This window comes from Suillus discolor (assembly GCF_016758755.1).
Source record: "Suillus discolor strain FC423 chromosome Unknown F5147scaffold_33, whole genome shotgun sequence".
NCBI classification, from domain to species: Eukaryota; Fungi; Basidiomycota; class Agaricomycetes; order Boletales; family Suillaceae; genus Suillus; species Suillus discolor.
Window position 1 is genome coordinate 117094 of NW_024541280.1, and position 23522 is coordinate 140615.

Consider the following 23522-nt stretch of genomic DNA (forward strand, 5'->3'; position numbering starts at 1 on the left):
GTCACCATGTCATCATCTGTTGATTGTACCATATATATGTGAATATTGCCCCGTAGATAAGGCTAAGCCGCTCACTTAGGATTCATTCTCCTGCAATCTCATATAAACGAGCCGCATGAAAACGTACATTGCGGCACCAGTCAGTGAAGCGATCTATGATTTATTTAATCAAAGTGGAGAAGCGGTGAGCGTAGTCGACTCACCCCAGCGAACAGAGCGGGTTTCCACCAAATATAATGTGATGTAAGCAGAACACCGCATATAGGTGGTCCTAAATGAACATCTATACGGTGAAGTAAGAAAATGCTACAAATGTACCCACCAAGTAAACTTCCGAATGCTGCAGAATGAATGTGTGCGAATTCAAAATAACATAGAAGTAAATCTGATCATACTCACCATCAATAAAGAAATAGATACCCATCCACCCGCTGTGACAAGATCAGATCATTCGCACATACCGAAGCTCAAGTTATCACTCACCCAAGTTCAGAGGGGTTGTATGCTAGGGTAGCCACGAGTGGACCCTCCATCGCGGTGTCTGCATTATCGATCAACAACTTCAGCCATAGCATGTAGTGAAACAGAAAATACTTACACACCCCTGAAAAATAGCCATAAAACGCACCAAGAATAGCGACGCTGGCCAGGGTACGCAATCCGGTCATGGCCAGAATTACCGATCCGCACGAAATTGCCGCAATCATGGTCAAGTTTAGTACTCCTGTAAACGCTGCGATATACCCTGATGTAATTCGTCCCGCACAACTGGACGCATTTAGAATCACAAGCTAACGACGGCATCAGTAGGGATGTCACTTGTATAGTGCTAGATCGCACAGTGTAAAATGAAAAGGTGATGTTGATGCCGTGTTTGATAGAGTCGAGTTGGAGAAAATATGTTGGGTAGTAAAAGCCAATCTTGAACATAAACGCCCTGCATAACAAATGATCATTTGGGAGGATTCGAAAGATGCCGTATTGCAGGTCTTACCCTGATACCGCAAAAAGAAACGGAACATAATGAAAACATTTTCTAGCTGTCGCAATATAGTTCACTGGGGTCGTCGGCGGATCAAGGCGAGTTCGCACACACAAGCATGCAATCAAAAGGAGCATACTGGTCAACCCTGCACTTGCACGCACGCCATTGGCAAAGCCAAGGTGTCCATTCAGGAGGTTATTGAGCATAATCGGATGGACGAGAGAACCGAACGATGAGCCCAAAGTAACGAACGTCATCACCAGCGTGCGTTTCTGTCTGAAATAATGCGAGACAACAGCCAGGCCCGGGACGTACAGCAACCCTACCGCGATACCTGAACCTAAGCCTTGAGTAAGGATTATCTATTAAGATGTCAGAAAACGAAATGTCAGAAAGCCGGAGGGCGTTACCTGGAAGTACTGATGTGGCTTTGCCAATGACAGCATGAAAAGAGAGAAACTCTGCAGAAGCGATCCGGTAATGACAAGATGGTAACTAGGTAGGCCTGCTGAGCACTACCACCAAGATACTTGCATCTACACTCACAAATAACCTCGATCATAGAGTGAGCCTGATATAATACCCCCAGCGCTGCCTAAAAACCCTGTCAAGCTCCCGATGGATCTGCAAGCGACCATGAGGATACTCACGATAGAGAAGCCTGTAGAACTCACGAAATAGCAAATGATGTCTCATTTTTGAGGTAATGCCGAGTATAAAAGTCTGGAGCGCAAGCCGTTCAAACATAGTTCTATCCTCACGTTTATGTGAGGCAATACCTTCGTAGACACCAAATGAAGCGGTGTAACTTTTGACATTCAGCAACATTCCTCATCAATGATAGGGCACAACACTCACCCCCAAGTACAGAACATTATGAGAAACCTGAACCAATCAAGTAAGAGCCAGTCCCACCAAAATTGTGTCTCCTTACGCTCCAAAAGCAGTGGACCAAGCGGCAAGACCACCTTCTGGAAACTCTTGCAGGAGCGAAGGAAGGTCGGAGTCCTTGGTGTCTGAGTATTCAACTCCCAGCTCCTCTGACCCCCCTTTATGCTCTTGTGCAGCCCAGGGTTCCGCAACAAGTATCTGAGGTTTGGTTTCGACTGCCATTCGTGGGGTGAGACATGGAATGGCAGGAGCTGTACATATACACACGTCTGAGCGCTTAGCGCTGATCGTTACATCACATACATACTGCAGACCTGGAGTGGGGTGTGGCGTGCATAAATACTTACACGGACGGTTCAACATTCAATGCACATCTGCTTCACACACGAATCACTGATGTTGAAGACGCCATCAAACTTAGATAGATGACAGGGTCGCAATATCAATCGGCAGATCTTGGTGCTCAATTCTGCGCATCCAGAAGAGATTTCGAGATCGAAATGGCTGGAAGGTGATTGGTGATGGTTGCGGATCATGTTGGTGAATTGTTGACGAATGTCAATTGCTTGGCCATGCCGTTCACGAAAGTCCGCTGTGCAGCGTGTTGATCAGAAGATTCAGAACTGCTCGGAGCACATACCATTTTGAACCCAACGAACGTCATAATCTACGCGTGTCTTTCGGAAGCTCAGGCCTCAGGCACGAATGTATGGATGACGCATGACATGAACACGGTACCGGTTCACCAATTTCCAGACGTAGAGAAGACAGGAGTTATAAGACAGGGCTTCGAAGCTTCTGGTGAATTTGTAGAATGCAGAGCCAAAGACCCTTAAGGGCAAAATTCGAACGGGTTTCAGTTCCTGTTGTCACGTTGATACAGGGGGTGGCCCATCATTAAAGGGTACATTGGATCCAAGTTGGATCAGGCAGACACTCGTGAACACAAAGTTCAACCAGGGAACGACGATTCAATCTCCGATCGTGTATCTGTCAGTGCCGACCCGGCATCTGTCCGCGTTTGATGCTGCCAGCATGCATGATCCATTCTCTCTCTGCATTGTGCAACATGATTCCTCAGTCATATTCAAGCTTCATCGATGCCATCCCTGATTGCCTTTGCGGCACACTTGGGGCCAGTTTTCCCTGGTCAGACCATATAGAAGGAAGATAGTCGCTCCTTGACAAGTTGATTACGTTGGTGCGGTGCGGAGCCAGCCAGATCACCTGCTTGGAAGAGACAAACGAGTGTGTAGTGATTGGTTATCAGTGTACATCATGGTGTAGGTTTTGTACATCATAGGGCCCCGCCCCACCGTAAGGATACAAAAAATAATACTTGGTTATCAGTCTCGGCTGCCAAGCCGTGGCGAAAACAACTTGGTGCCAGCAGTGTAACGTAAAAAGACCTCGGAAACTTCAGCTCTGAGTACCTCCTATGTTCGTTCAGCCACTTGATGGTACCGATCTAGAAAGGTACCCTCACACCCTTGGGTGAGAAGCCAGTGCACACTTCAGGGGAGTGCAAGTCGCCGTTACCAATTCGTCTCTGCCCAGCACGTATTTCTCCAGGCCGTTCGTGCGACTGATATCCCCCTTGGTCTCAGAAAGATTCCCGCTGGCTTCTTTGTGACAGTAAAAGCTATAAACGACTTCCAAGGAAAATAAATTGAACCAGCAAACGGTTTTCAACGGACAATCAAACTTATCGTAGCTTTGTCCTACAGCGATTCGTGACAAGTGACGCGTCGTGAATTCATTTCTACCCTCCTCGGTAGCTTGCAGGAAAGACCCTCTTCAGCCTCAGAGTCGATGACAGTCCAAATGGCATCCAGATACTACAGATATGATCCACGCTCCGACTCGGACGAAGAATGATGACTCACATCAAAAGATACTAGAGGTAGAAAGCATGCTCCCGGATGTCGACAAGGATGTATCAGAAACGGGTCCTGGTTTGCGGTCTTGGTGATATAGAGGTGGGGTTAACGTTCAAACCCTGGATGTGAAGCGCCATGAGCACTACATTAGTCGTGTATGATGAAACAAGGAACTTACGAGCCAGCCCCAACCTTGAATACCAGCAGTGTGGCATTGAACTTCTTGAGCGCATCGAGCGACCCGAAGGCCTGCTCGATGACCTTCTTAGGAAGACCAGCCTTCAGAGAACTACCATTACCGTTGCCCTGACTGAAACGGGCGCTAAATTCTTTCAGTTGATTCTTGCTTGGTATGCATGGTTGGGTACTGGATGTGGGAAGGTAGAAGGCATAGCAATCTGTATCAATGAACCGTCCATGTGCTATCAGAGTATCCCCTTCCCTATCCTACTTACATTGTCATTGTGCTACGAGGCATGTCAAAGACACGTCGATGGAAAAACCCTAGCCAGACATCAACCAGTTCTCTCCAGTCTACCTTCGGTTGGCGCATCCATCCATGACATGCGTACTAATGATACAAGATGCGAGAGTCCTAAGCGATCACATTCGCATGCCAATGTTGACATGAACGGCTTTAACGTTCGTATAGCTAAATCGAGTATTATTAGTGCGGTATCGTTTTGAAGGACTTGAACTTACTTTTCCAAAGCATACTCGCTCAGGTCACGACCAATTCCAGACTGCTTGAAGCCTCCAAATGGCATCGATATTTCAGCATGGTTGGAGCAGTTTATCTGCCAGGCGTCATCATACAAAAGACGCGCAAGATGAGATAACAAAGCAACGAACCCATGCAGTACCTGCTTCGAGAGCGTGTGCAACGCGGATTGCTCTGTCGATATCTTTGGTGAACACCGATGCGGCAAGTCCGTATGTTGTATCATTAGCCTGTTCAACGACCTCTGACAAATTGTTAGGGATATGATGGTCGTGCAACAAGAGCAATCTCACCATCTTCAGTCTTGAACTTCATGACGCACGCGACAGGACCAAATATCTCCTCTCTGACGATTTCCATGTTGGGCTGGCACTCCGTGAAAATTGTTGGCTCGATGAAGTATCCCTCTTGACCAATCTGCTTGCCACCAAGGTGTACTGTAGCACCATCGTTCTGGCCGGAAGTTATGTATCCCATGATGCGCTTTACGGTCGTCAAAGTATGTTTTATAATGACATTGGATAAACGAACCTCAAATTGAGTCTTGGATACTTGTGGCCCTTGGTACGTGTCAGGTGAAAAAGGATCGCCAACCTTGATCGCGCGTGCTTGCTCTGTGAACTGGTCCAAGAACTTGTCGTATATGCCCTCTTGAACAAAGATACGAGAACCTGCAGAACAATTCTGACCGTGGTTATAGCTACAAAAACGATGAGACCTAGCATAAGTCGTGCGAACAGGGCAACATACTAGATACCGTGAATAGCCCACTTGACTGCCTGCTCCAGGTCGGCGTCATCGAAGAGGATACTGGGGCTCTTTCCGCCAAGCTCAAGGGTGACAGACTTCAGATTGCTCTTTGCAGCAGCCTCCATAATCCTCCGTCCCGTCAGAGTGCTTCCAGTGAATGCAACTTTCTCGATAAGAGGGTGCTCAGAGATTGCCTGCCCTGCTGTTGAACCATATCCGTTCACGATGTTGATGACACCAGGAGGGAAGCCCGCCTGCTCGATCAGGGTACAGAAGAGAAGAGCAGAAAGCGGGGTAATCTCAGAAGGCTTCAGGACGATAGTGTTGCCGGTAGCTAGTGCAGGAGCGACCTTGAGAGAAAGAGAGAACACTAATTAATGTAAGCTGTAGTCCAGCACGCTCCTTGAATTCACTCACTCGGAACATTCCATGGAATAATTTGACCCTAGGCATGGTCTGAGATCCCATTTAGATATTATTCAGAGAAGAATCCTTACCACAACACCGATGGGTTCATGTCTGGTATAAGCGAGTTTTTTCTCATTGGTCTAGGGCGAAATGAGTTTGACTGTGGTGTGAGAGAGAGGAAAAACGGACCTCGATAGTCTTCCCGCTGATCTTGTCAGCCCAGCCAGCATAGTATTCCATGACGGCAATCGCCCCTTTATTGTCTTTACCGTACGCGGTATTGTAGGCCTTCCCTGTAAGGTATGAGCTGCTTCGTTAACTCAAGAGTAGCGGTGGCGAAGAAGTACATACCATTAGCAAGGGCATCAAGAGCAGCGAACTCCGCAATATGTTCCTCCATCAAAACGGCGAGCTTCGACATGAGCTTTCCGCGCTGAGTTCCAGGAACTTTCAGGCCCCATGAAGTCTTGTAGGCTTCCTTTGCTGCCTTCGCAGCAATGTCTATATCGGCTTTTGTCCCAGCTGCGATAGACGTGACCACCTTGCCCGTTGCTGCACAAGTAAGCTATGAACCATGCGCGACGAAAAAAAATCGTACCAGGATTGACAACACTGTACGAATGAGATCGACACTCAAGTGTACGAAGAAGACACTCACTCGATTGTGCCACCCTCAACAGGGTCGACGAATTTTCCATTTATGTAGAGGCCCAAAGGGATCGTAACAGTCCCCTTGTATGCAGGGGTGTCGAAAGTCTTGGTGAATGTGGACGGCATTACGAGGGAGCTGTGAGGAAGGGCAAACGATAACGGTCAACCTGAGCAAGTCTGCACTGGGCTACTTATAGCCTTAGGAGCGATCACGCTGTATAATGAGCACATGGACAACTAGAAATGACAATTCTCATGGGAAGAAGGGACTATACATACCTCTTCCCCGTCACGGTGCTCCGATATTGATATATTGATATGGCAAACCTTCGAGCTGCTACTAAATTGGTAGTGCGGATGGGCTCATGCACATGGTTTATGTTGCCAATGATCATGGTCGTGCATAAAAAGTGATAAGTCACTACTCTGCGCGTGTAGGGACTACGTGGGGTTTGTCAGATTTCAATCATGAGGTAAAAGTCAGGGATCTGGCCAATCTGGGGCCAAAGTCTAGGGCCAGTTAGAGCTTGGCGGTCTGGGGCTTCGGCGGCCAGAATGTCAGAGATTAATTGGCTATCTGGAACACGACGGCAGCAACGGCACTCTGAGCATATTTTAAACTCCGCTCGATGTTTCGAACGGCCAATGCCAATCAATCCCACCATTGGAGGCGCTGCCGCCGCCTTCGAAATTAAAATACTTACACTCCACTCCGCTTGGAAATGCCGATGTCCTAGACTTTGACCCAGACCGGCTATTTTGTAAAATTCAGAGATGCCTTGGCGGCTACGTTCGAGCGGAGTTGCAATGTCGACCATCTCGCGCCTGCCACTCCTCGAGCTCCTCAGATCTGCTCCTCCCTATATGTTCAAGGAGTGTTTGACGTTGTGACTGGCAATGAGACAGGCGCCTACAGTGGGTCCGCAAAGAAGAGTAACGAGCACGCCTCTGTTGTGAGTGTTCATTGTTGCAAATGAGCTGGACTTCATCGACATCGAACCTACAGACCTGCCCGTCGCGAGTACTGGCGCTGAAGTGCTGACGAGTCGTAGACATGGAAGAATTCATGATCATCATAAAGTCACCAGTGACTATGATCGTGACAAGCACTGGAAACGGCCAGCTTGCATCCAGCAGTGCATACTTGGTTGCCATGTTAGATGTCGCAGGCAACCCCCAAGCCGCGTATTCCTTAGTGCAGACTGGCCCTTCAAAAACACTTGATTTAAATTTATGACTGTCATATTCCCTGTGTACTCTCTGACTTCCTCAGCCCTGGCTTGGTTTCCCGTGGGTCTTGGTACTCGGTCACCCAGCTATCCAATGATACATTCGTCACAACATGTGGACGAAACAAGGTGTTGAAAAGGAATTATTTCAGTTCACCTGGACGTTGCGGAGCGCGGCACAATACTATGTAGTGACAAGGCGAGCCGACCATAAGTGTATAGAATGAAAATGGTCGAGACCCATCACTTGGCGTGAATCACTTCCTTTGTTATGATCGATGTACTATTAATTGTATGGGAAATAGCAGGACAATGAAGCGGTACTATATCCTCCACCACTTTAACTTGTTCTGATTGCCATGATGAAACAGAAAACGACATTATCGTTCTTCAAAACCAGCACCACGCATCGTGTTTCAAGACTATATATACCTGATGCCTTGTACAGCAAATAGGTTCACAAGAGAGTAAGTCACAACGTGTTGATGCAATGTCGAGCGCTGGTCCAGGATGTCTCGGTTCAAGCCTTATTAAAACTGAAACCAAAATTCACCAATTGCTACAGCATGTATTGTTACAATCAGCTACTCTCTGATTTGGGCGGCCGTTTCTGCTATATAACAATATAGATGGAGCTGAAGCTACCCTGCACCGTCATACATCCCAAGACATCAGTTTTGCCATGGTTGCGTTGGCTGGCATCCCGATGGATGCCGCTGCCATCATGTCATCAGTGCTGGAAGGCATATTATACGGTATGTATCGCAATGAGTTTTCCCATCCATATCCAAGTGGCCGACTCGCGTTCTTTAGGATTTTCAGTGCTCATGTGTCTGGGTACCATCTGGACATTCACCTATAAACGACACATGCAGGACGTCAATCGGCCAATCGCTGTGGTTGCCACCCTGCTGTTCGTGCTGAGCACTGCGGTTAGCTTCTCCCCGCATGCATCCAATGTCATCTACTGAAGCCTCAAAAGCATATAATCGTAGATATTATTCATCTCGAACGTGGACTGGTGAAATATCGTGACACGTTTCCTGGAGGACCAGTGGCGTTCTTCGCAGACGTCACTCAAGTTACATTTGTAATCAAGAATGCGATATATACCTTGCAAACTCTACTTGGTGACGGGGTGGTGGTGCGTCAAATTTTATCAGACCTTCCTTTGCTTACAGAACCTGTCTTTCGGGGAAAAGATTTATCGATGTTACGTGGTCTGGCAATCTGCCTGGGTCATTGTCTTACCATGCATGATGTGGTGCGGCGTCGCAGGTTAGGTCGTAATCATACTCAGGAAGCCGTGTACTCTGATATTGTCTCAAAGCATCTGGCGTTTGTTCGGTCTACTACTTTTCTCAAGCGTCAATGGCCGAAGTTGAAAATTTCTTCGCTACCAAGATTGGTCATTGGGTCGCCGCTTTCCTTGCCTCCACACTTGCAACTAATATGTTGAGTACCGGTGAGCACACTTCTGCATAAGCGCGATGTTGATACCCAATACTAACCTGAATTTGTCCAGGATTACTGGCATATCGGATCTGGACGATCGAACACAAGGTTTCTGCAGTCTGCACTACGAAGCGCAAAGTACCTATATTGCGCGTGCTTATAGATGCTGCAGTTTTGTACTCTGCGGCACTTGGCTCCTCAATAATATGTTTCGGCCTTTGGAACGATGGGCTGTATGTGATGGGAGACCTGGTAATTCGGCTGTTGAAACCTGCCATCGCAAGTCACTGATTTTTAATCAACTAGATCGTCCCGATTGTTTCGATTGCCTTCTACATGGTATTTATTCGCGTCGCGACCAGTCAAAGCAATCAACATTACCCCTCGACTGTCCATAGAGAGACCACGGAGACAGAACGAAGAAAACTGCAGCAACATCCTTTGCAGCCGTTGATACAAAGGCCGAATGATTCCGGATTTTCCTTGGGTGATAGCTCGAAAGTAGAGACACATCCATTAACATAATCATCTAGCCACGTATAATTTTATACAGATATCCTCCCACTTATAATTATATGACAACTTCGTTCAAGCAGTGGTTACCTCCGAGAGCGAGGACACGAGGATCTGACAATGCACTTCATCATGCGCTGTGGTTCGAAATATTAGATACTTGCAACTGATCTCTGTTTCCTTGATTCCAATTTATATCCTGTTGAAAGATACTACATGGAATCTGCTCGGTAGTCAGCGCTCAACGTTGCAACTTTCAGGGGTCAGTTGAGAGTACGTATTAAAGTGGCTCCCCTCCTTCCAAAATTGTCGCATGGGCTCTTTGAGAGCAGTTGAATGACTTACCACAACATCATGACGAACGGCGCTCCGAAGCAGCACACTGATCCAGAACTCTGAGCCAATTTCCGTGGCATCAGATCTTCGATGACTAGCTAAAGAGCAATTAAACCGCAAGTTGATAACACCTATTATTACCGCAGATAATCTATCTCGAACCCTATTCAGACAAGTAGAAAATAAAGTACAGTCAGATATTTTGGCGTTCCTCGTGAAGTCTAGACGTAGCCACCATCCGAAACAAGAGAGTACAAATATCAGGCTGTATGAATTGCTATTTTAGCCAGGAGGAGGTATTATTCTCCCTGAATGCAGTCTGCAAAGTCTGCATAGGATAATGCAGCGGGATTCCTCGGTCTGTTTCAATTGTCCTAGAAACAGTCGAGAGGAAATCTTGAGTATCTTCATTGATTGCGATGCGAATAAACACCATGTAGAAGGAAATCGAGATGATTGGATTGATCTAGTTGATTGACGCTCAATGATGTTTATATTAAGTGTTGATAGTGGAATTACCAAGAAGTTTCCTATGACATATGTGCCATTGTTCGAAAGGGCAAAACATATTACCGCAGACAAGTTGGCCGCAGAGTATAAAACAGCAGCATCCACAAGCACCCGCACGATAGGCCTTATACCTCTCCTGGTGTGAACTGTAGAGATATTACGTTCGATCGTCCAAATGCGGTATGCCAGCAATGCTGTACATATTCAAGTTCGCAAGTGTCTCGATATTGCGCTTACGCAGAAATGTACTTGCCTGAACTGAACAAATTGGTTGTAAAAGTAAAGAAAATGAACGCCGTGACCCAATGTCCAGCCTGGTCAGTGAAGACACTGTTGGCATCACTAGTCAGTGAAAGGTCGTAGACCGTAAAACCCCCGCACACTTCGAAACAAATGAACGTCAGAGCACACACTTTCTGAGTATAATGGCAACCAAACCTGCAACTGCACACCACATCATGCATGGTAGAATCATAACCCGGGCAGATTTCCAAACGATGTAACATCGATAAACCTTTTTGTCAGAAAGGGAATTTATATAAGCTATGAGGGTTTCAAGTTGGCAGGCGAAGTTTTGATCCTACCACCACCCCATCGGCAAGCAGAGTTTGCGTGAGATTCAACGCAGCCTTGACCACATACGTCTCCTGGGTATAGTCTGCGAAGAATGCCGTTGGGCCGCCTGGGAATGTGTTGCGATACTTCACCAATCCATCTTCGAGCTGAATAATGTCTATGACCATGTGCTTGGGAGTCTTCAGTAGATGGTATCAAATTCAAGTGACGAAAACCTGACCATGGTACTCAGTAAAAACAGAAAGACGGCAACCGCGGCGATTGGCCGATTGACGTCCCTCGTGCGTTTTTTATAAGTGAATGTCCAGATGGTACCTATAAACATGAGAACTGAAAAGCCTGAAAGATGCTAGTTTGGTGGGCATGAAACGAATACACTCGTTGCAACTCACCATATAAGATACCTTCCAGAACTGTTGACATGATGGCAGCAGCATCCAGCGGCATGCCAGTGACTGTTGAAGCCATGGCGAAAATGATACCTTGGGTATGTACGACGGTGCAGGTAGCATCGCTAGCCACCTACATTATATGATGCTACGAAGTGGCTATAGATAACGTTAGTATCAGGCCATCAGGTAGGCTATGTTCTCGGGACCTTGGCATGATAGATACGCAGTGATGCTGGTCGTGGATGACGGCATAGCGCGCCCAGTCGCGGAAATAAGAAGTCGCCAGTGTGTCACTATGAATCATTCTCATCTCCAGCAAGCGCAGACCCCAGAGTAAGTGAAAGTCCTTGCAAAAAGCAAAACTGGGGTGAAGCGAGTTGAGATGTATTTGGCCACTGTGACGTTGGTCAGCGGTTATCTAGGAGACGAGTAGCCGCCGGCTCGGTATCAATTGTGTCATGCTGTACTGCTCTATTTGCGTGCCCTCCCTCCTTTTGACCTCCAAGTTGCTCTTCCATTTTGTTTCACGACACTATCACCCATATGTGGATACCGTATATCTACACCTTCCAGCACCCTGTACAACACTGACACAAGCTCACATCCTGTTACCACTTCTCATTGCTCCTTTTTTGTTCTTTCGTTCCAGTGCTATATGGCGAGTCGCGACTACCTGTACTTTTCATGAATTGGTCGCTATCCAAAATGGATCTAGGTATTGATCATGGCAATACGACAATGACAGCTACATTTGTTCTACCTGATGGTCACCTAACGGTAGCATTTGGAGCGATCTAACGCCATGATGCTCGCAGCTCGCACCATGAATGATGAATACCATGATTGGTTCTGCAGTGACAGATGATGGCACTCCTACTCACACTTCACCTCTATATGAAAATAATATTCACTGTCCTCTTGTTGCCCGCTGTTATCTCACCCAAGTTGCCCATGCTATTTGCACAGGAATCAATAGAACCTCTCGGTGACAGCAATCGTGTCTTTTCCCGGTGCACATATACTGGCTAACGAGCTCGCGCTTACCTCGAACGTGCTTTCTTCTCTCCACAAAGCTCAAGAACCACTGTACGTTTTATTTTCATCCTTACTACTCCTGTTGGACAGTGAAACGCAAACAGATTCCTTTGCGACTACTCTCAAAGGCTGCCAAGGTTTCACTCTCTCGCACAGTTCTCGATTCCAGAACAGATCCTTTTGCTCATTGGTCAACTATTTGTCCCGTGTCAAATGCCGTCGAGTTTCAAGAGGAGACGAAAAAAATTGGTGCAAAGATAGTGTAAAAAATCACCGCTTGTATATTTATAGTCCAAGCTTCAAGGACTCGATTTGGAAGAAAAAGGATCGAATAACACTGTACTTACAAACTCACCGCCTCAGAATGATAGGATTGGGCTGATATCATGGTCATATTTTTACGGACAATATTGCGATGCTGGAACGACAATACACTGTAGTTCATTTCGACAGCATCTAGTCGTGTAGGGGCGCATCGATGGGAGCTTTCTGTACAGTCAGTTAGATCAATACCGTCAACATGGAATCTTTTTAGCACTCAGAATATGTGCCATTGTTCGAAAGGGCCAAATATATTATCGCGGAGAAGGTGGTCGCAGAGTATAAAACAGCAGCACCCACAAGCACGCGCACAATAGGCCGTATACCTCTCCTGATGCGAATTGTAAAGACATTCTGTCGTTCCAAAAATTGTCGCATAGGGACCCTTCTTTAAGAGCAGTCGAATGACTTACCACAATATCATGACGAATGGTGCTCCGAAGCAGCCTGAGCCAATTTCCGACAACAAGTCAATAACACCTATTTCCGCAGATAATTTATCTCGAACCCTATTCAGAAGTAAAGGGTAAAGTACAGTGAGACATTTTGGTGTTCCTCACGGGGCCTAGAGTGACGTAGCCATCATCCGAAACAAGAGAGTACGAAAGGGAGTTATATCAGGCTGGCTGGATGGATCCCTATTTTAGCCAGGAGGATGTCATTATCCTTGCATGCAGTCTGCAAAGTCTGCATATGATAATGCAGCGGGATTCCTCGGTCTGTTTCAACTGTCCCAGAAACAGTCGGGCGAGTATCTTTATTGATTGCGATGCGAATAAACACCATGTAGAAGGAAATCGAGATGATCGGATTGATCTAGTTGACGGAAGCTCAATGATTCTTATATTAAGTGTGGAAAGTGGACGCTTACCAAGAAGTTTCCTATGGCATATGCGCCATTGTTCGAAAGGGCAAAACATATTATCACGGAGAAGGTGGTCGCGGAGTATAAAACAGCAGCATCCACAAGCACCCGCACGATAGGCCTTATTCCTCTCCTGGTGTGAATTCTAGAGATATTGCGTTTGATCGTCCAAATGCGGTATGCCAGCAATCCTGTGCATATTCAAGTTCGCAAGTGTCTCGATATCGTGCTTACGCAGAAATGTACTTGCCTGAACTGAACAAATTGGTTGTAAAAGTAAAGAACGTGTACGCCGTGAGCCAATGTCCAGTCTGATCAGTGAAGACAGTGTTGGCATCACTAGCCAGTGAAAGGCCGTAGACCGTAAAACCCCCGCACACTTCGAAACAAATGAACATCAGAGCGCACACTTTCTGAGTATAATGGCAACCAAACCTGCAACTGCACACCACATCATGCATGGTAGAATCACGACCCGGACAGATTGCCAAACGATGTAACATCGATAAACCTTTTTGTCAGAAAGGGAATTTATATAAGCTATGAGGGTTTCAAGTTGGCAGGCGAAGTTTTGATCCTACCACCACCCCATCGGCAAGCAGAGTTTGCGTGACAATCGCCGCAACCTTGACCACATACGTCTCCTGGGTATAGTCTGCGAAGAATGCCGCTGGGCCGCCTGGGAATGTGTTACGATACTTCACCAATCCATCTTCGAGCTGAATAATGTCTACGACCATGTGCTTGGGAGTCTTCAGTAGATGGTATCAGATTCAAGTGACGAAAACCTGACCATAGTACTTAGTAAAAACAGAAGAACGGCAACCGCAGCGATTGGCCGATTGACCTCCCTCATGCGTTTTTTGTAGGTGAATGTCCAGATGGTACCTATAAACATGAGAACTGAAAAGCCTGAAAAATGCTAGTTTGGTGAGTATGAAACGGATACACTTGTTGCAACACTCGCCATATAAGATGCCTTCCAGAACTGTTGACATGAGGGCAACGGCATCCAGCGGCATGTCAGTGACTGTTGAAGCCATGGCGAAAATGATACCTTGGGTATGTACCACGGTGCGGGTAGCATCGCTAGCCACCTACATTATATGATGCTACGAAGTGGCTATAGATAACTTTAGTATCAGGCCATCAGGTATGCTATGTTCTCGGAACCTTGGCAATGATAGATGCGCAGTGATGCTGGTCGTGGATGACGGCATAACGCGCCCAGTCGCGGGGGTAGGAAGTCGCCAGTGTGTCACTATATATATGAACTGTTCTTATCTCCCGCAAGCTCAAACCCCTGAGAAAGTGAAAGTCCGCAAAACTGGAATGTATGGTGGACGATAGGTTACGGTTCGATTTGCCGATTTGCCGCGACAAATTTCGAAGTCCGATCGATGTTTGCTCTGCGTACCCAGAAATTTTATTGGAGAACGCGTATGTACCTGCAAGGGTATACTAAAAAATAGCCGCACCACGAGAGCACACATCGATCGGACTTCTAAATAAGTGGCGGCAAATCGGCAAATCGAACCTCCGACTTTTCACCTTTGCCATAAGGTTTATCTGACTTTTACTGCAGCTGGAAATCAACGTCGAGAAAACCGTGGAGTATGAGGTAGATGTAGACATCGTGACGAGTCACTCTCCATCTCCTTCGTCAATCTCTCCGAAAGCTTCCTGCCACCCATCTGAAGCGATTTCACAGATGGCTTAGTTCACAACCTCCTGGACCCCTTTTGATCCTATTGTCGTACCGTAAATCTTCTTTTATATATATGTCCATCTCTGGCTGTCAATCATTTTTACACCTGTCTTTAGGATTCCCTGTAAGAGATGAGACGTATTTGGCCACCTAAGTTGGTTCAGCAGTTACCGGTTATAGTCCAAACTTTGGATCGGGCAGAAAAGGGACCGAATAACGAACCTCGCCGCCTCAAAATGATAGGATCGGGCTGATATCATGGTCATATTTTTACAGACATTGCGATGCTATAACGACAATACACTGTGGTTCATTTCGACAGCATCTAGTCGCGTGGGCGCGTCGATGAGAGCTTTCTGTACAGTCACAAGCCAACCCTGCAGGCCTGGCGGTTATGCTTGGGCAGGTGGTTTGACCACAAGGACATTAATATGCTTTTTCTTAGATTCTCAGTTTCGTTCCAGCCTGAGGGTCAGTTTTGTCAATACCATCAATACGGAATCTACTTGGCACTCAGCGCTCAGAGAATGTTCCATTGTTCGAAAGGGCAAAATATATTATCGCGGGAGAAGGTTGTCGCAGAGCATAAAACAGCAGCATCCGCACGCGCGCAATAGGCCTTATACCTCTCCTGGTGCGAAACCAAATCTACAATCGCACATCATGCATGGTAATATTATAACCCCGATAGCAAAATTTGTATGACATTCACCACACTGCTGGCCATAAACATTTTGTTTGACGTCTGCAGAGAATGCCGCTAGACCACCTGGGAAATGTGTCGCGAGACTTCACCAGCCCATCTTCGACACGAATAATTGATTATGTGCTTGGTAGCTTTTAGTAGATGGCATCAGATTCGAGCAGCGAAAACCTAACCGTACTCCTCAGTAAAAACAGTAAGATGGCAACCGCAGCGACTGTCGATTGACGTACCTCGCATGTCTTTTGTAGGTGAATGCCCAGATGATACCTATAAACATGAGAACTGAAAAACCTGAAAGTTTAGATCAACGTTCATTGGGCGGATAACATCCTGTTAGTATTACTGCCTTCCTCAATGCCCGTGCACGTAATATTTGCTGTACAGTGGTTCTTGACATGACATGGATGCCAGTGCGCGACCATCGACCGTAGAGAACGGCGTCGGCATGATGCGATGTATCAATCAGAAGTTGCAATCCCTATGATTCGTTCTATCTCCCACCATGGCTGCCGGAAGCCCTCAACCCCTGAGCAAGTGAAAAAGCAAATTGAGATCACATGAAGTGATACGATATGGCATGAGCTGTATTTGGCCGCCTACGTTGGTCAGTGGTCATAGTTCAAGCTCTAGAATACCTCGATGACGCAATCAGGCAGAAAAAAGACCGAAGAACAGTGCTTACGAACTCAAAACTTCGGAAATGATATAATCGGGCTGATTCCATGGTTTCGCTTCCTATCAATAGATACCATGGTTCACTTCGACAGCATCTAGCTGTCTGGAGCACGTCGATAGCAGGTTTATGTGCAGTCGCAAGCCATCCCCAGCAGTCATGGTCAGGCCGGTAGTTTGATTCAGTGTCGCCAAAGAAGTAATAGGGCACAACGGACGAGATAACCTAGTTCGGTTCATCTCATTTTCGCTCCACGACGGACAGACAGGAAACGAGACGCACTGCAAAAAGAGATATTGATGTCACGTATGCTGGAAAGGATGGTAGCGAGCGTTTCGTTAGCACCAACCATCTTCAACGTTAGTCGTAACCTGCTCAACAGACTTTTTTCTCCATCGGGTGATCAAAATAAGGGTTCTCGAGATGCGGATGCACAATATCACCTAAAAAGTAAAGGGTGAAACCTGTTCGCCTGATCACGAACGTCCATGCAAACAGAGACGTACCCTGAAAAGTATCAGTCAGCGGTCTCCGTCCGGAACACTGCTTGCAATGATTTTTCATACTTTCGTTATTAATACCATGCATCACATACAACGGGTTCGGGAAGTAGCGAGACGACGATGCAAAGATAAGTTGTGCTTCGCAGCTTCTGATCGCCATGCTCGCACATAAAACAACATCTCTTCTCCGAGATCTAATCAAGATCAGTATAATGCTTCAATGCTTCGAGAACATCATACATGCAAAGGTCATAGGATGTTATCTGTTGATCCGTGGAGTTCGAGTCCCGCTGATCCAAGCGACGGGGATCTCCTTTCAACTTCTGTTGGGATAGGAGAAGACTACCGTGTCAGAATCAGGACAGAGACAGAACTGTCGGCGGCCAGACAATTTGTAGAGTGCTTGGCGTGTCCTTGGAATCACTGAAATGGTGGTTAGCTTCCTGATTAGTCTGCCCTATCCGGACCTTACACGAAGTAAGACGCTGGTGGCTCGTTCATACTCATGAAGGCACTCCATGAACAAGTAGGTTCAAGTCGCATGAGTATTTCAGGATGCGTGCCATCCTTTACAAAAACAGAAGAGAAAATGCCCGAGGCATGAGCATGTCTCTCTGTATCACAAAGGAGATAGTTAGCTCAGTTGCAAGTAGAGCAGGGGAAGAACGGAAAGACGAACATGTGATGATGGGTTCCACGTGCATGGACGTCTGGAGGTGATCGGCGTGGACAATTCTATTCGTGCTACTCAGACTGGCCCTCAGAGCATCTGTGCAAGTCTTGCTTTCTGTGGCAGAAGGAGAAGACAAGGCTAGAACATCCGGAACGTTCAAAACGTTCAAGTCTTAGCGGTCGACACATCATAATACGGATCCCAGACAAGTCAATCCGCAGGCTCCAATTTGCTACCGTTATATCGCGTACTTTTCCATGCCGCTCATACTTTATCCTGCAGGTGCATCTCTAGAGTCGGTGGCCTAGGAAAAATCCTAACCATGCACCAAGATAGTTTTTGTGCAAGAAAAACATCGAACGCTGCGTCATTCATGGTGCTTGAGAAACTCCCCACACACCATTGGCTGTCCTGCAGCTATTCGACCTCATAAAGCTGGAGGATTTCCCCATCGTGTCCAAATTCCAAGGCGTTTGGTAAACCTATGGACGGAAGAACTCGAGCTCCAGGCGGAAACATTACTCTGAGGGTCTATGAGCATGGCAGTAGCGTACCCTCAAAACTGTACGTTGAATATTTTCCTTGGAAATGTTGCATGCAATCGAATATAGAACTATAAAAGACGCGAAAATAGAGGTGTGATCGCGAGTTCAAGTTGTCTCAAGCAGCGAGGCGGTTGCCAGGATTGAAACCCCCCTCTTTGCCCTTGTTTGGATATTGTAACCCCACACGTTTCCTGACTTAACGAACATGTTCTCAACGCTCACGCGCACGCTGCATCAGGCCCATGCAGCTCGTTGATAATAACACAGTGCGTCCCTCTACCTTTACAGTTATTAGTGTGATCGTTCAAGCAGTATCTAGTTTCTCCAGCAGCTGGGCGCTCTCTTCGAATCGACCAAAGACAAGGGCACGATATGGCTCACTTACAAGCGATGTGCGTCTTGATCGATCGCTTTGTTATTTTGACTTAATACTTTCTGATTATATGTAGTAACTCATGATGGTGATGACACCGTAATGAAAGAAGAAGACGGGAGCGATGGGAGCAGAGAATATCCTTGTATCGTTCGTGTCACTGATGGCAAGAAGGCGAAATTCTCCACCAAGGTACATAACAGATCTTTTGCACGGCTTCGTTATGCTCATGATATACCACCCTACAGATTTTATCAGTAGACCTCGATAAATTCCATTCTGCTTACGGCGCTCTGCTCAAATCATCCATGACCACCCTTCGCAAGCGCGACAAAAAACGTGAAAAGCAACGCGCCGAACAATTCGCAAAGAGGAAGCAGCGCATGGCAGACCCGGTTGTTATCGATGGACCTAAGCGAGGGAATGGTCGACGCAAGAGGCAACGACAAGTCAAAGCAGCCCTTAAGCATGCGGACATGAAGGAGCGCGCAGCTAAGAGAGAAGAGGCACGAACAAAGCAGTGAGAAATCGATCGTAAGCGTGTGTTGGAAAAAGTATGTTGTACGCTGCTGTAATTGTCTGCTTACGTCGACCGTAACGATACGATATCTATGCGGAATTTGCTCGGGATCCTTATGATCTGAGATCTGATGTTTCGTCAGATAGTGATGTGTGCTCCTGGCTCATCATCCAAACACGAAAGGGGACGCGTCGAAAGCTAGGGAGAAACTCATGTCTGCCCTTCAAACTTGATGTAGAGCGTGGGAAGTAAATCAAGGCTCCATCTTTAGAGAGGGAACTAAGTATGACAGGTCCACCACTTTCCGTTGATTTCCCAGCTCGATGTATTTGATCTGAGCCATTCGAAACCCTCCATATCCTTCAGAAATGCCAGTGGAAGCCACTCACCCGACAAACCCATTTTCCTTTGACGATGACGACGAAGGATGGCAGGAAATGCCAGTCATCAAAGAGGATGACTTCGGAGGCGGTCTTGACGAAGAAGATCAGAAGAAATATCACTACATGCCCTCATCAAAGAAACCGTCGCAATCTGCATCAACAGCTGGAAATGCAACAGGCAATCTCATCTATTTCGACGAGGAGGGTGTCGAATGGCGTTCCAAGACAGAACAGAATGAGAATGAATATACCAGACTGCGGGTCAACGAAGAAGATGAGGCGGATGAGGTTCACCTGCGCACACGATACCTGTTTGATGAAGACAAGGCTATGACCCCGCTCAGCCAGATGCAAGCGACCAAGAATATGTTAACCGAAGCACAGCGCATTGCCTACGTTGGTGTCTGCGCCCTCACGGTGAAAGAAATGGTACAGAAGTACAAGACTTCTAATAGAAAGGAGCTCAAAGCATCTTTCCAACATATGGAGCTGTGGGCGATGAAGATCATGGGCCGGCTTTATTACCACATGGAACTTGAAACTGCAGGTAAACTTGCGCATCTTTTCAGTCGAACAGGCGGGATCATATATGCTCAAACGCTATATCAGAGCAGAAGATGATAGACAGCCTAGCTGTGCATGGTGTGCAAGCGATAGATCTTGTACCATCGCTAATGACAACCCATACCGTTGCCAACCCCGAATACGACCCTGCTGAAGCACTGCGGCAGGCTGAAACCCGAGGATCCAGGAAAGATACAACGAGCAGGCGGAACTCCAAAGACGACAAACTTCGACCTTCCTGCCTGGTCTCGGACGGTCGTAGTCCTCCTCAGACACCAACATCTCCTTCTTCGATCACTCAGATGAGCTTTCAGACTACGGCCAAAGTTCTTAAGGGCACTGCTGTTGATTCTGCATCGATGGGAGTCACTACGACGCTTTCATCCGTTGAAAAAGACGTTACACTTGATATTCGGTGGACCGTACTGTGCGACCTGTTCCTTATGCTTATTGCGGACAGTGTCTACGACGCAAGATCACGTGTATTACTGGAGAGTGTTGCTTTCAAACTCGGACTTGGCTGGTTGGATGTAGTAAAGTTTGAGGCTCGCGTGACAGAGGCGCTTGAGATTCAAGAAGGCGTCGAGAAGATGGAGAATCAGGAGATTATTGAGGGATCATCAAAGGCTGCGCGAAAGAAGCGGTATATGATGATGGGTCTGGCTACACTTGGTGATCTCATTTATTCCAATCGAGATGTGGAACGAGTGCTAATGAATTTAACACGTATTTGAACACAGGTGGTGGTCTGGTTATCGGACTTTCTGCTGGACTTCTTGCGCCTGTCATTGGTGCTGGACTGGGTGCAGCCTTTACCGCTGTCGGCATATCTGGGACAACAGGATTTCTCGCTGGGGCCGGTGGGGCCGCTGTGATCACAACTGGAGGAATTTTGACTGGCTCTGGGATCGCTGTTCAAGGAATGGCCCGACGCACCCAACAAGTACGAACATTTGATGTGCTACCGCTGCATAACAACAAGCGTGTCAGCTGCATCCTGACCGTTCCTGGGTGCGTCCATCGTCAAATGTTGGTATATTGACTACCTCAAACTTTGTGATGTAGATTCATGACTGGCAAGCTTGATGACGTCCGCCTACCTTTCAGTGTTTTGGATCCCATCGTGGGCGATGTATTTAGTATACTTTGGGAGCCCGAGATGATTCAAGAAACCGGTAGTGCGCTAAAGATTCTTACTGGGGAGATTCTGTCACAAACAGTTCAGACTGTACTCCAACACACGGTGATGACTGCCCTCATGAGCGGACTCCAGTGGCCAATCAGTAGGCGTGATGTCGATTTGCATTTGCTAAAGAGATGAGCTCACCAGCACTTCATCAGTTCTCACAAAACTTGGTTACCTGATTGATAATCCTTGGAATAATGCGCTCGACCGTGCCCGGGCAGCTGGCAGTGTTCTTGCGCAGCTCCTTATTCACCGTCATCTCGGCGTTCGACCTATTACACTTATCGGGTTCTCTCTTGGCGCACGTGTCATTTTCTATGCCCTCCTCGATCTCGCCAAGGCAAAAGCTTTTGGCATCGTGCAAGACGTTTTTCTCCTCGGAGCCACGTTAACGGCATCAACAAGCACGTGGTGCAATGCCCGCAGCGTCGTTTCGGGGCGCTTTGTTAACGGATTTGCGAGACACGATTGGGTCCTTAACTACCTCTTTCGTGCAACCAGTGGTGGTTTAAATACGGTTGCAGGCTTGCGGCCAATTGAGAATGTGCCAGGTTTAGAGAATGTTGACGTTACGGATAAGATTTCGGGGCATATGAGCTATCGCGCATTCATGCCGCTCATATTAGACCAGCTTGGCTTCCCTGTTTCGTGTGATTATTTTGATGAGCCCGTTGTACGTGTCTCATTTTGTCGGGCCGGCTCTTTCCTAATTATTATTTATAGGAACCCGAATTCAATGAGGAGAGGGTTGTTGTGAGAGAAGGGGACCATACGCAGAAAAAGAAGTGGTTTTCTAGAAAGAAGAAACCGTCAGCGTCACCCACACCAGTATCGAGGCCACCCTCGACAGCTTCTTTTGCCTCATCGAGGCGGAAGCCCTCTTCACTAGGGAAACCAACTGATGATGACAATGAACCACCTCGGGAGTTCACGGGGACTCCCCCGCCTCAGAATAACCCTCATTCAACACAGCCTTCCGATGGTCAATTACCGAGTTCTTCTACTGACATCCCTGTTCATGCAGGCTTCGATCTAAAGGCCATCAAAGATATGATAGGACAATCGGAGAAGAACCCGGAGGATATGCAGGTTCCTCAGCCTTCCCAAATTCGCTCATCCCTAGGCATATCAGAATCTCCACCTGCCTACACAATTACGCCTACAGACGTTGCCAACCCTCCGGGTTTATCTGTGGCTGACACATACTCGAGCGCTGGTTTAAGCGCTACGTTTGCCACGTCACTCCACAATGTGCCTGATTCTGGCGATGACGTCGATGATGGTCAACCAATTGTAGATGACCGCCCTAGATCCCCAGATCACCTGAGCTCCCTTTCTTCAGCCACCTCTCCCCATAACACTATTCCTCAGATATCTTTTGGTAGAAATGAGACATCAATATGGTCTCCTCCGTTACCAGAGAAAACTTCTCCATTTGGAAATCCCTTTGCGACTGGCGCGGTCTCGTTTCAAAATTCCAGTCGATCGACGAATGACCTACCTCCAGCAGCTGGTCCCTCAGCATCGCTTTCATTTGGTGGAACAGATGGGACGATAACTTCGCAGGGTATAGGGCGAGATCCATGGAGTATTGTTGACCCGAAGAAAACTCCCAATTATCTGGCCAACCCTTGGTCAACTTGAGAGTGTTGGCGCAAGGTGTGGTCATTGTCGGACACAGGCATGCCCACTACATACATCTATGGGATTTTATGCACACAGTAACATAATCTGGATCTTCTCAAGGTTTGCACATATGTAGAAACGACAGCACACTTCACTTTTCCTGAATTAGCTATATCTGACTAGTCTATAATACCAAGCACGTTCGTACCGGCTCTCCGACTTCTCTGTTGAATCACTGATCAGATCGATAAGTTCAAGCTGAACTACAGGTCAATAAGCAGTTGGAGTCGAAGTTGGACATCGTACCACGTCGCCAGCTGCCGGCCCGGGGGCGGCTAGGCCTTAGCACTGGATCTGAAATAGCGAGATCAGCGAACCACTGAGATGCGCTTATCATAATCTTCCACCATGAGAAGTCAACATTCGATGTATACTAAGCTGAACTGAGCAGACAGTCTGGGATTTCTTGGCGCTTCTCAAGGTGAGTCTTTTCCGCCATTTGAACCTCGTTCTAACGAGCACATCGTCTAGATCATGACTGCGG

General features: G+C 47.1%; 8 protein-coding genes across 8 annotated transcripts; 3 read left to right on the forward strand and 5 right to left on the reverse strand.

Annotated features, from left to right (window-relative positions):
* Window positions 1-75: 75 nt before the first annotated feature.
* Window positions 76-2098, reverse strand: F5147DRAFT_774559 (MFS general substrate transporter; the record flags this gene model as incomplete). The annotated part of the gene is made up of 14 exons (XM_041441615.1): window positions 76-153; window positions 204-271; window positions 323-340; window positions 400-431; window positions 484-541; window positions 599-791; window positions 841-937; window positions 995-1347; window positions 1396-1480; window positions 1532-1609; window positions 1660-1708; window positions 1765-1793; window positions 1844-1870; window positions 1920-2098. 14 exons carry the CDS (start codon window positions 2096-2098, stop codon window positions 76-78), a joined length of 1344 nt encoding a protein of 447 aa, XP_041291899.1.
* A 2169-nt stretch (window positions 2099-4267) lies between these two features.
* F5147DRAFT_217299 (aldehyde dehydrogenase domain-containing protein) lies at window positions 4268-6626 on the reverse strand. The gene is made up of 12 exons (XM_041428649.1): window positions 6294-6626; window positions 6234-6247; window positions 5987-6187; window positions 5825-5928; window positions 5725-5775; window positions 5645-5672; window positions 5228-5597; window positions 5009-5177; window positions 4771-4960; window positions 4609-4721; window positions 4459-4553; window positions 4268-4408 (listed from the first exon to the last, which is right to left on the reverse strand). The coding sequence occupies exons 1-12, from the start codon at window positions 6410-6412 to the stop codon at window positions 4360-4362; spliced, it is 1503 nt and encodes a 500-aa protein (XP_041291900.1). The 5' UTR covers window positions 6413-6626; the 3' UTR covers window positions 4268-4359.
* A 115-nt stretch (window positions 6627-6741) lies between these two features.
* Window positions 6742-7441, reverse strand: F5147DRAFT_653559 (uncharacterized protein; the record flags this gene model as incomplete). Its single annotated transcript, XM_041433794.1, has 3 exons — window positions 6742-6969; window positions 6991-7146; window positions 7295-7441. The coding sequence occupies 3 exons, from the start codon at window positions 7439-7441 to the stop codon at window positions 6742-6744; spliced, it is 531 nt and encodes a 176-aa protein (XP_041291901.1).
* Window positions 7442-8175: 734 nt separating this feature from the next.
* On the forward strand, window positions 8176-9535 carry F5147DRAFT_698901 (uncharacterized protein). The gene is made up of 7 exons (XM_041437586.1): window positions 8176-8270; window positions 8329-8447; window positions 8498-8659; window positions 8718-8793; window positions 8846-8980; window positions 9041-9222; window positions 9277-9535. The coding sequence occupies exons 1-7, from the start codon at window positions 8198-8200 to the stop codon at window positions 9493-9495; spliced, it is 966 nt and encodes a 321-aa protein (XP_041291902.1). The 5' UTR covers window positions 8176-8197; the 3' UTR covers window positions 9496-9535.
* Window positions 9536-9918: 383 nt separating this feature from the next.
* Window positions 9919-11686, reverse strand: F5147DRAFT_637000 (uncharacterized protein). Its single transcript, XM_041432926.1, has 8 exons — window positions 11504-11686; window positions 11298-11453; window positions 11126-11244; window positions 10914-11075; window positions 10768-10843; window positions 10583-10711; window positions 10339-10523; window positions 9919-10285 (listed from the first exon to the last, which is right to left on the reverse strand). The coding sequence occupies exons 2-8, from the start codon at window positions 11371-11373 to the stop codon at window positions 10097-10099; spliced, it is 936 nt and encodes a 311-aa protein (XP_041291903.1). The 5' UTR covers window positions 11374-11453; window positions 11504-11686; the 3' UTR covers window positions 9919-10096.
* Window positions 11687-12956: 1270 nt separating this feature from the next.
* F5147DRAFT_761464 (uncharacterized protein) lies at window positions 12957-14783 on the reverse strand. Its single transcript, XM_041440530.1, has 10 exons — window positions 14692-14783; window positions 14486-14641; window positions 14312-14430; window positions 14100-14261; window positions 13954-14029; window positions 13769-13897; window positions 13525-13709; window positions 13214-13469; window positions 13067-13162; window positions 12957-13007 (listed from the first exon to the last, which is right to left on the reverse strand). Exons 2-8 carry the CDS (start codon window positions 14559-14561, stop codon window positions 13266-13268), a joined length of 951 nt encoding a protein of 316 aa, XP_041291904.1. The 5' UTR covers window positions 14562-14641; window positions 14692-14783; the 3' UTR covers window positions 12957-13007; window positions 13067-13162; window positions 13214-13265.
* Window positions 14784-18435: 3652 nt separating this feature from the next.
* F5147DRAFT_637003 (signal recognition particle, SRP9/SRP14 subunit) lies at window positions 18436-19433 on the forward strand. Its single transcript, XM_041432927.1, has 4 exons — window positions 18436-18592; window positions 18646-18718; window positions 18776-18891; window positions 18948-19433. Exons 1-4 carry the CDS (start codon window positions 18569-18571, stop codon window positions 19221-19223), a joined length of 489 nt encoding a protein of 162 aa, XP_041291905.1. The 5' UTR covers window positions 18436-18568; the 3' UTR covers window positions 19224-19433.
* A 58-nt stretch (window positions 19434-19491) lies between these two features.
* Window positions 19492-23369, forward strand: F5147DRAFT_698935 (uncharacterized protein). Its single transcript, XM_041437587.1, has 8 exons — window positions 19492-20149; window positions 20212-20838; window positions 20907-21177; window positions 21232-21449; window positions 21508-22025; window positions 22076-23132; window positions 23187-23236; window positions 23285-23369. The coding sequence occupies exons 1-6, from the start codon at window positions 19588-19590 to the stop codon at window positions 22994-22996; spliced, it is 3117 nt and encodes a 1038-aa protein (XP_041291906.1). The 5' UTR covers window positions 19492-19587; the 3' UTR covers window positions 22997-23132; window positions 23187-23236; window positions 23285-23369.
* Window positions 23370-23522: the final 153 nt, after the last annotated feature.